Source organism: Gastrolobium bilobum, unplaced genomic scaffold, assembly GCF_033153095.1.
Source record: "Gastrolobium bilobum isolate Gb01-03AN ecotype WA unplaced genomic scaffold, APGP_CSIRO_Gbil_v1 utg2810, whole genome shotgun sequence".
Taxonomy (NCBI): Eukaryota; Viridiplantae; Streptophyta; class Magnoliopsida; order Fabales; family Fabaceae; genus Gastrolobium; species Gastrolobium bilobum.
In genome coordinates, this window is record NW_026895666.1 from 1,696,981 (window position 1) to 1,708,080 (window position 11,100).

At 33.9% G+C, this 11,100-nt stretch overlaps 2 protein-coding genes across 2 annotated transcripts; one reads left to right on the forward strand and one right to left on the reverse strand.

Annotated features, from left to right (window-relative positions):
• Window positions 1-2,616: 2,616 nt before the first annotated feature.
• On the reverse strand, window positions 2,617-4,419 carry LOC133288315 (acyl-CoA-binding domain-containing protein 3-like). Its single transcript, XM_061486047.1, has 4 exons — window positions 3,572-4,419; window positions 3,329-3,434; window positions 2,942-3,044; window positions 2,617-2,797 (listed from the first exon to the last, which is right to left on the reverse strand). The coding sequence occupies exons 1-3, from the start codon at window positions 4,360-4,362 to the stop codon at window positions 3,000-3,002; spliced, it is 942 nt and encodes a 313-aa protein (XP_061342031.1). The 5' UTR covers window positions 4,363-4,419; the 3' UTR covers window positions 2,617-2,797; window positions 2,942-2,999.
• A 3,797-nt stretch (window positions 4,420-8,216) lies between these two features.
• Window positions 8,217-10,787, forward strand: LOC133288112 (uncharacterized protein At2g23090-like). Its single transcript, XM_061485811.1, has 3 exons — window positions 8,217-8,409; window positions 8,627-8,667; window positions 10,046-10,787. The coding sequence occupies exons 1-3, from the start codon at window positions 8,337-8,339 to the stop codon at window positions 10,163-10,165; spliced, it is 234 nt and encodes a 77-aa protein (XP_061341795.1). The 5' UTR covers window positions 8,217-8,336; the 3' UTR covers window positions 10,166-10,787.
• Window positions 10,788-11,100: the final 313 nt, after the last annotated feature.

Sequence of the window (11,100 nt, forward strand, 5' to 3'; positions counted from 1 at the left end):
TGTAGGGGAGGACATTCTCGTCGTTACAAATTATAAAAATTGCAATTATAATCAAGCAACATCATTACGAAGAAATTTTTTAATATACTCGGCGGTATCAAATTTTTTTGTGCTCCTTTTTTTTTTTTTTTGGTAAATAAAATTATTTTTATAACCCTCTCTTTTCTTATATTTTTCTTTCTATCTTTTTTTATTTTTTATTTTTTATTTTTGGCGTGTAGCATCATGCTCTCGGAGCAGGAAAGAGACGCTCCATTACGAATACTAGAATTGGCTCTCCATTAAGGTAGTGTTTGGTTCGGGAGAAAAAATTTTTTACTAGGGAAATGTAATTGATAGGGAAATGGTTGGAAAGTGAGTTTGGTAGGAAAATGTAAAAAAAGTTGTTTGGTTGACCCAAATATTACCGGGGAAATTTACTTAAATATGCAAAATTTATGTTCGGGAGAAACTTTGCACCTATTTTTTCACTTCTCCAGTTATCTCAAAATACCACATCTCAAGTGGTATTCTGTAACAGTGAATTTCATCCAAAAATCAACACAAAAGTCATTTTTCCATCTATCCTATTTGCCTGGTATTTTTTGAAAAAACCTGAACCAAACGTGGTATTTTTCAATATCCACTTTCATTTCCCCATCAATCCCAAAATAAACCTTCAACCAAACACTACCTAAAGAAAGTTATTTTGTTTAATATTAGGATTACATGCAATTTTTTTGTTTTAGAATTAAGCAATATTATTAAATCCAACTCAACTAGGCTGAGTTGAAAACCAACGAATCAATGACTTGATCGGTTTGAGTTAGTTAATGGATTAGCCATGCATATCAGATTAAGTGAAAACCGATTTGACTCGGCTAATTTGATCAAAATTAATGATCCAATCGAATTTTGTTAACTATGACATGTATATATATTTAAAAAAAGAAGAAGCAAAATACATCATTTTTTAAGCAGTAACCAAATATAAAATATGTAAGTTGCAATGCATACATATCCTTCGTTTCTGTTTGAAAAATTTAATCTTCAGCGGAGCTCAGGATTCAAGTGAAAGAGAAAATAAAATACTATTATTAGTTTTGTGTCGAAAAATGGACAATAACTCTCTTCTGAGTGTGAGTTCACTTTGTGAGAAATTTCAGAGAGAACAGTCTTGTTAGCATTTTGCATATATAATTGGCCAATTTCATCATCGTTTTGACCCGGTTAATTTGATCAAGACCAGTGACTGGGTCAAGCTTTGTCCCGAAAAGCTTAAGTCTACGTCAACAAATTTCAATTTGATCTGACTTAAGTCTAGTACGAGTCTAACTATTAGCCTGACTTGACCCGTTTATAAAAAATCAAATGATCTGCCTAGTCTGTTAGCCTGTTAATTTTTAACTTTCAAGTATGAAACAACTTTACAAAATACTCAAACTTTGTTGTTAAACCAAAAATCATAATTTCAACGTCCAAACAGAATCATGAATCACAATAAAACTCATACAATCTTTATTTAAGTCACTCTCAAAAGCAAAATGCTCAAACTAAATAACATATATTTCATAAGATCCAACAAACAATCCATACTATGTAAATTAAAATATCTACATGAATCCAACAAACACATCATGATGCTTGTAGTAAGTATAATTTTGCCCAAAAACTTTTTAATATATTCATATTGGTTCCTCCTACGTAAGAAATAAAGTCAGATTTCTATTAAAATATAATCAAATATAATTAAGTTATAAATAATTGCAATTGATTAAATTTATATTTTTTATTTTTCTTCAAGACATACTTATTATATTTTATTTTATTTAAAATAAATAGTACAAAATAGGTTGTAAGCTTATAAGCCAGGCCTTATGAAAGTGAGCATATGACCTTTTTATTAAACAAGATTTTTCAAAGTCCAAGTCCAACCTATTTTACGAAATATGCTAGGTCAGGTCCGACCTGACGTAGGCCGAGCCGTAGGCCGGCCCAACCCAATTTCACCCCATGTATATATATATTTTTAAAAAAAAGCAAAATACATCATTTTTTAAGGAGTAACCAAATATAAAATATGTAAGTTGCAATGCATACATATCCTTTCGTTTTTGTTTGAAAAATTTAATCTTCAGCGGAGCTCAGTATTCAAGTGAAAGAGAAAATAAAATACTATTACTAGTTTTGTGTCGAAAAATGGACAATAACTCTCTTCTGAGTGTGAGTTCACTTTGTGGAAAATTTCAGAGAGAACAGTCTTGTTAGCATTTTGCATATATAATTGGCCAAAACAAATTTATCTTCGTTCGAAAAATCCTTGAAGTTAATTTCACCTTGACTCATCGGAATGCTCTGCTTTTGGTTTCATATATGTTCATGTAAACGAAATTGTGGAAAAAGATCGATGAATATGACCTATAATCTTAATCCAACTTACACGCAATCGATTTCTTGTCAAGACTCGAACAATTTCTAGTGCATCCGAATTATGTGTTTCTTTGTTTGGCCCTTACATCATCGTTATGTAAAAGATTTTTGCAAACAAATTCCTTTTATAAACCATATTTCCTACTCAGTTTCACGCGTGCACAAGACACAAATATTCCCTACGGCAATGGAAGTTCATTAGGAGCAGACATTACATTCTGTCATCATATACAGAGCAGTTCCTTAACCTGGGGAAGATGCAGAATTATTTGACAATGTGGCCAAGAACTACAATTCAATAATCACAATTCTACAAGTGAAATTTGCATCCCCACTTCATCGGTAGTGACCTCAACGAAGGTACCATTGTGCAGGTGATGAAAGAATACTGCGGCAAAATATGGGAAACATAATTCCATTACCATATATTCAGTTTAGTATGCAATGGCTTGGCTTCCATGATAACCAATAAATTCTGCAAATTTGGAAATCTTTTTAATAGCCAATTGAAAATGGAATAATCGAATTATACCTTATCATGTTATGCTCCTTTTTGTTATTGTAGCTATGCCTTCAAATCATAAGGTTAGCTATGCAAATGCATGGATGTCAGCAGAAGCCAGTTTAGCATTATCCTGTAATAAAAAGACAAAAACTTCAATCATGCCTCCAGGCCTTAACTGAAAGATCTAATAAATAAATCATTCCTCCATCATAATTTGGCGTTAAAAGGAACTAGGGAAGGTATCAGGCTTTCTTCCTGCCTACATAGTACAATTGACTCGGAAGGATAAAACTTCCTCTTGTTCATATGGTGACAAGTCTACCTGGCCTAGGAGGGACCAAATAAAATATAAATTGTACGTAATATCTTACCTTTATTTAGAAAAGGGTTAAGTAAGTAAAATCATATACTTACATAAGGATAATCTGTCATCCAATCAGGAATGCTTTTTGAAAGAAGGCTGATATACTGCTCCATAGCCTGCTCTGGACTCATAATCCCAAGTTGTTGCCATGCATTCCTTGCACAAAAATAACCCAGTTAACAACATAAAAGAATCTAATGAAGCAACTCTAACAAAAACCTACAGCTAGATGGAAAGGTTCTAAATGTTTAAAATATCACTGTAACTTAGCAGGGGCACGCGAAATCAACTACCACTTTGCTCGAGCAGAGAACTTCAGTGCCGTTGGCTGGGGTTCCTGGCAAGGACCCTGGGTGGCAATTCTGTGATAACCATAAAGCTTCGTCTTGACATCATTACCAAGATTCGTAACTAGATCAGCATTACTCTTAGACCCAACAAATACAACTGCTGCACCAAAACGCCTGTCCAACTCAGTTCTTTCTATTCCCTCCCAATCATCCTCATCCAGCAAACCCCAGTTTTTCCCAACTTCCCCGTTCCTACTAGATTCATCAATCTCATTACAAATTATTTCGCACTTCGAGATCTGAAGCTCTTCAACATCGTGTGCTCTAGATTCCAATTCCACCAGTTCTACCTCTACTTGGTTGATGTTAACCCCTTGATTACTCTCATCCACTGCACACCCGCATATGAAACCGCAATCGTCCTGAACGGGATCCTCCGCCAAATCCACGAGTTCAATTTCATTGTAAACTCGATTCTCATAAATCTTCACTGAATTGCGTATTTTTGGCGATCCACAACTCACATCAACTATTTCTGGGACTATTAGCTTTCCCAGTATTGGTTTATCTCTAAAGTCATCAAATTTTCCCACAATCCGAACAACTTCCTCTGTTTCCCAATTCTGAGAATCAGATTTGACTCCAAGATCATGATCATGATCATGATCACGCCCAATAACAGCCACTTTCTCGTTTGCCTCAAAGGTTGAGGTCACGGGCTGGAGCTTGATGAAAATCAATGGAAGTAGAAGAGAAAGAGCTATGGTGAAGGCAAGCTCCCAAAAGAGCTCCATGGCTTTCTAGAAGAGAGAGTTTATGAGTTTGTATGGGTGTGATCTCTGATGATAACAAAAGCAACAGGAAAAAAAGTGGGTTTTGCTTAGAAGAGCAAGGTATATTCTCTTTGTTAGGTCAGGTGTAACAACATACACATGTTTTACTCAAGCGCTATACAAGTCGGTGTTGGAAAATGACTCCTCCACCGTCACGCCTTTGGAGGAAGGAAGGAGCGTGGAATTTTGAAAGGAAAATATAGTCACATAATTTGAAAACGGTTTAGAAATTATCAAACTAGTTGATATCAAGGTACGAGAGCGAAGGGATTGTATTTAACAGTTTCCTGTTTTTGAGTTGAATCAATAATGTCAGCTATATTTCTATTTACCGGATCGAAATCTATGTAGACAATTGGTCTAAATTGATAATATCAATTGATTCAAGACTTGCTAGCAAACGGTTGTTGGGCCGAGTGTTTTGTTTTTAAATATTTTGAAATGGGAACTTCTAACAGCCTCGCAGACTAATGATGCGTCACATGTTTTTAAATTTACGATAGCAAACTCTCGTATGCGTCACAGGGTTGGCCTGTCTTTTGAAAATGGGTTGGAAGTATGAATTTAAATCTTCTCGTCGCAAATCATAACCATACAAAATAGATCAATGGTAATAAAGGAAGAAAAAAAAAATATTAAAATAGCTAATTACAAAATCATAACCGTTGATTTGCTTTTATATGACTATGATCTTTTCACATTACCATATGTCTATGTCACGTGTTTTTTCAAATGAGAGGATCTATTTTCTTGGAAATACAAACTTATTCTGTTTTATGGTGGGTTCTATTGGAGAATATTCTTGGATAAGATCAGATCAATGTAGTTTGTTATAGTTTGTTATGATGTACATCTTGTTACCTAGTTTAATGTGTTTTGTTATGATAGGATATAGTTGTTTACGTAGGTTGCGGTCTATTATTTTTAGTCTTATCTTTTTGTACTGATATGCCTTATATTAAAGGCACCATTGAACCCAGTAAAACACAAGCTTTACGATACCAAATTTATTATGGTATCAGAGCAGATTCGAACACTTCCGCAAAACTCTGATCAAAGTTGATAGCTGGTGTGCAGCCTGGTCTCATTTAGTCGCAGAAACAACAATGGCACTGGATGAGGATCAGCAACCTGCAACAACATATTCAGCAATGACTCCTGAGATTATTAATCGCCTATTGAGTTTGGTTGAGCAGCCTCGCTCAACAGACAAGCTTTCTGCTAATGCAGAAAATTATGCAGTATGGATCATCGATAGTGGGGCATCCCAACATATGACAGGGTTGCTTTCGGTGCTCTGTGATGTCAAGAATATTGAAGCCTTGCCTGTGAGGTTGCCGAACGGGACAACTACTTATGCAATGAAGCAAGGAACAACAATATTGAATAATAATTTGAAACTGACTAATGTGTTATATGTACCAAATCTGAGATGCAATTTAATATCAGTTGGCCAGCTTGTGCGTTCAGATAACAAGAATATTCTCCAATAGGTTCACATATTGATCCGTTTCAAAAATTAAAAAATTTTATAAATAATATTTTATAAATGTTATAATATTATTTAAATTTATTTCACATTTTCCTTGATTATTTTCGATCCCAAACCTAAATGTATATTACTATTCGGTTGGATAGTCTTTAGTAATTAATTTTTGCCATCATATATCCATAATCTTTATCATAAATAAAGTGTTTTATTTTTTATTTTATTTTAGGAAAATGCTAAATTACAAGTTTTGGATATCATAAAAGGTTAAAATAACAAATAAAATATTACTTGAAAGTAAAAAAAAAAAAAATTGGCCCAGTAGGTTGAAATGGGGGTGACAGGTTGAAAATCTTAACACAACCCACCATTTGTGGCGGGTTAAATGGACCAACTCGATAGATTGGGCCCGTTTTGCCACCCCGACAAACCCCTCACCAGTAAGCTAATTCTAATGGCTTTGTAGATCGAGGAATTCATTGCCAGAATTCACAATCAATGAGTTAAGTTACATTAATAGTTATAAATGGATGCAAAACTATGTCTCAACCCAAAGTTGTGGGCTCCCTAACCGCTTGACTGTGATATCAAGAGCCTTTGTTCTTGGACTTATTCTATGTTATTATTTAGACTCGTCACACTTAAATAATCTAATAACCCCTCCTCACATGTGAAACACCACATTAATATATTCCCCTTAATGAAAACTACTTTAAGTACGTCAAAAGTACTCAACCCGCCTAACTCAAGCTCAACCAACTTTTATACCATTATCAAGCGAGTCAGGGAGCCCATGGTAGAGAACCACAACCAATGAACTAATATAGACCAACCATCCGACATCATGTCTTAGCCCAATTGTAGCAAGTGGATCCGACATAATGTCTCAACCAAAAATCTTAAGATGGTGGTCCCCTACTATAGACTTCCTATAAACTGCCTAACACAAGCCAAATAATGTGTTTAGCAAATGATATATGAAGGTTTTCTTCAAGAGTTTGTGTTCAACATAAGCACAATTCAAATTATTATCATAAAGTAGATAATTTTTTTTTTTTTTACAATTACCAACCGATGTCCGAAGTATTAATGGACTCCACAATACATAACATACTTTTATATATTTAATTTGGACTCGTACTAAGTGAAATACAGGGTCAAACCCATTTTACAGCCTAAGAGGCCTAATAATAAAGATTTAAGGAATAAGGAATTGCATTTATCTCGTGTACACATCATCCCCCAGACACACAATTAGAGTAACAGGGCATAGAGCTCCTTAGCCTTCTCAATAGCCAATGACTAAAGGACCAGCACAAGGTTCTAATTAGATCTGCATAACATATATGGGATAAGATACATCTTTGAAGGGATTTAAAGCCTTAATCCTGGAGGATATCTATGGTTTATCAAAATAATAATAAAAAAATACTAACTTGAGTGTTGAAATGCTTTGTAGGTATCTTCCTCCATCCTTCTTAGCCAAGTAAAGATCTCTAGCATCAACAAAATCATCCGGAGTACCATCCCGCAAAACCTCTTGTCACAGCCCGCAACAAACTCATCTCATATTTCAACTCGATCAGGTTCAGCCATATCTGGTTAAACTCAATATCTCTTGAAATAATCAATATTAAATTAGAATTTATCTTTAAAAAGTTAAAGTAAATCTATTAGATTTTTGTTTTATAGGACAATACGTGTTATTCTTACCTTCTCTTCTTTTAAATTTTAAATTTAAATTATTTTAAATTAATTATACATGATTTTCTATCTTTTTAATTTATACATTTTATATTTATTCAATCACCCCATTCTTTCCGTACTACATTTTCAACTGCAAATGTTAGATATATCGTTAGTATTTTCTTATAATTCAATACGAATTCGTGGAAACTCTTATAATAGAAAATAGAAGCTCTGTTTTCACAATTTATTATTAAACTGTGAGAATTAATTTAGCGACACGAATGTATCTAATTACAAATGTACAATATTTGGTTATTTACATTGAAAAACATGTTCCCCAAAAAAAAAAGTGTCTTTGGATTTGTTTTTTTCTTTTACGAAAAACATTTTTTCAAATCCCTCTTAATTAAATTTTAAATATAAACTATTTGGAAAAAATATGTATCATTTTAAAAGATATAAAATTGTGTTATTTTAAGTGAAAAAAATATATAGATGAAAAAAAAAAAGTAGACAAAAAAAAATTAAAGGTGTGAATAAATTTAAAAGGGAAAACACTTTTTCCACACTATTTTCAATATAATTTTCTATAAAAAAAAAAAAAAGGAAGAAAGAAAGAAAAAGCCCCCAAAAAAGAAAAGACAATTGTGGGAATGCCCGGTGCGTGTAAATTTATTCGCGTTGAACTTCGCCTCCTGCTTCCTTGACTTGAGAAAAAAAGTTAGGGTCTTTTGGGTTTCATCGTGCGGTATCAGACATGGGAGGAGGCAATGGGCAAAAGGCAAAGATGGCTCGTGAGAAGAACCTCGAAAAGCAGAAGGGCGGAAAGGGTAATTTTTCTCTTCGGCCCTCTCTCCAACCTTGATAATTTATCATTCATCGCCTGTTTAATTGACGAGGATTGTTGGGCATTAAAATCCAGACTTTTATGCCTTCAACTTTTTGAGATGAAAAAGAAAAAAAAGTTTTTGAAACAAATTGAAAATCGAGACCATATAGTAGATCTGTCTTGACTCTTGATTTTTATAATTGGTTTGATATGCGCAGGAAGCCAGCTGGATTCAAACAAGAAAGCAATGTCGATCCAGGTAATTTGATGTTTGTAATCTCACACCGGCCTATGATTCTCGTTACTTTTCGTTTTTCTACTCCTTTTATTTTTATCCTCGTAAGTTGAAATTCACACATGGTTTCTTGTACTCTGTGGAATAATGAAGTTCGATGATTTAATATTGCTCTGTATTATTTCGGTGGACAAATGTTACTGTATAGATTTGCAGTTTAGGTTGGCTACTGTTAGTAGCATTTGTTTCGTGCTTGGCATTCATCCTTGGGGCTGGGGCTGATTCATTTTTATTTTGTTTTTTATTTTTCAATTTTTCTTCATTTCTGCAATATCTTCTGCATCTGCATTCCCTGTTCCTTTCAAAAAAAATAAAAAAATCCACCCATTTATAACAAATTTGAATTCTTAGTCACGTCTCATTCTCATTTCATGACACATCTTCCGAGCTACCATATCAAATTAAATTTGTTTTTTCCTCTTTAATTAGTTATTCATTGAAAGGAGATTTTACTTTCCTTAATTTCTTTAATCAATGCTGAAATTTCTACAATTAACGTTAGGCATAATGGGATATTTGCAAATTAGTAGCAAAACAACCTTCTATCAGTTGAACCAATTTTCGAGATATTCCAAAACTGAAAGTTTCAAATGCTTGTATTTAATTTTGTTACTAATAAAATAATATTCTATCAATTAAACCAATTTTCTTTTATTTATTTTTTTAAATTTTTCTGTATGTCACCTGTATTTAACAATAGCCCTTTGCTAGTTTATAACTTAGGGCCAGAAAACGCGAAAATGTGATTCAGGCTTCATACCAGCTCAGGTCATTGCCAATTCTTAAATACTAGTGAAATTATTAAATATCACCTCAGTTTTATAAATATTTTATAAATATTGCAAGTAAAAGGAAAACATAACCAAGAAAAACCAGAACGGGAAATATTGGTTCAAATTCTTTTATGAAGAGATATACTTTATCCGCAGCAAAACCATGGGAATTCATTATTATTTTGGGTTGGGGCAGATGTAATGACCTTGTTTTACCTTGTACCGCATGATCCAAGCAGTCTGGTGCTGACTATTTTTTTTAATTTGCTATGCCGTATAAACTCTTTCATAGAGGCATGCAATGTATCCGCTTGTATTATTTAGTAAGATTATTGAAATATGCTTGTTGCTAATGATGTTACATCACAAATTCATAATAATTTAAAATCAATGCGCATGTTGTAGGTTTGATATAGATGCCTGGTATCAAAATTTAATAATAGATTTGAATCTCCATAAAGCACTGCATGAATTACTGTTTCATTTCTTTCTCTAACAGCATTGCTGTAGAGACTGCAGAAGAATTTTAGCCCCTTACTGATCAACAATGTTGTGATTGACGATTGCAGTGCAAGGTGTGTATGCAAACATTCATGTGCACCACGTCGGAAGTGAAATGCAGGGAGCATGTTGAAGCCAAACACCCAAAATCTGATATTCATACTTGTTTTCCTCATCTTAAAAACTGAACATATTGGGGATCGCAGGTGGAGACAACTTGATATAATCATGGCCTCTTCCTTGAATCTATTGACGGTGATCTTCCCCAATTTCTATTATATCAAATGTGTCTTTGCGTTTATTACGATTTCCCTTGATATATTAGGGAATGAAACACTGTGACTCTCGTTTTGTCTGTGTAACTGTTCAATGATCGCTAGTGTTAATATTTAAGTGTTTTACAGAATATCCTAAACTTATAACAGGAAGTATTCATCAATAATTATAGGTTACACTAATCTGAGACCTAAAAAGGAACTTTTGATGTCGCAGCCACAAATCAAGGACACTTTAGAACCTAGGTGCTTTCGTTCTGCCACTGTGGATTGCATCTGTCCCAAATGACTGGTCAAATCGTGCCAAAAATATGAACAACTGCAAGCCAAGAGCGGAGGCATTTTTCATCTTATGAATGGCCTTTTTAATAAGATGCCAGTTTTGAAGGCTTAAAAGTTAGATATAGGCTTAAAAGCGTCGGGCTTTCATCTTATGAAATAGAGTTCTGCTCCATTTCTATTGATCTTCCATACTAGTAGTATTTGTACCCGGTCTGTTGAGTGGCATGAGGACAATATGGTAGCAAAATTTTTGTACAACTGCCATTTTTCGTGCTCATATTCTTTGTACACTTTAGGATCTTAAATCATTTGTTTGCATGTAAGAATCCATCCATTAATATAAGAGATATAAAACCAAAGAGGCTACATGCAGATGTTCGTTTGCAAGCGAACCGCTTCAACCCTCATCAGAAGCTTATTTCTCGCCACCTTGAACCGAATGGTTCCCAAAATGGTTTATCAAAGTTGCAGTGGCGCATCAAAAGAAAACATAATTGGAAAGATCTTTACCGCTTTAGATCATCAGAATTTAAGAATTCTATAGTAGAATTACGTGGGTGAGGGCA

Excerpts from the sequence above, each read along its gene's own strand:
- LOC133288315 (XM_061486047.1), bottom strand. The coding sequence starts at position 4,362 with ATGGAGCTCTTTTGGGAGCTTGCCTTCACCATAGCTCTTTCTCTTCTA. Across the intron at positions 3,435-3,571 it reads TTCTCTGCTCGAGCAAAGTG|GAATGCATGGCAACAACTTG; the intron begins GTAGTTGATTTC and ends TTTTTGTGCAAG. Across the intron at positions 3,045-3,328 it reads GGATGACAGATTATCCTTAT|GATAATGCTAAACTGGCTTC; the intron begins GTAAGTATATGA and ends TTTTTATTACAG.
- LOC133288112 (XM_061485811.1), top strand. The coding sequence starts at position 8,337 with ATGGGAGGAGGCAATGGGCAAAAGGCAAAGATGGCTCGTGAGAAGAAC. Across the intron at positions 8,410-8,626 it reads AAAGCAGAAGGGCGGAAAGG|GAAGCCAGCTGGATTCAAAC; the intron begins GTAATTTTTCTC and ends TGATATGCGCAG. Across the intron at positions 8,668-10,045 it reads AGAAAGCAATGTCGATCCAG|TGCAAGGTGTGTATGCAAAC; the intron begins GTAATTTGATGT and ends TGACGATTGCAG.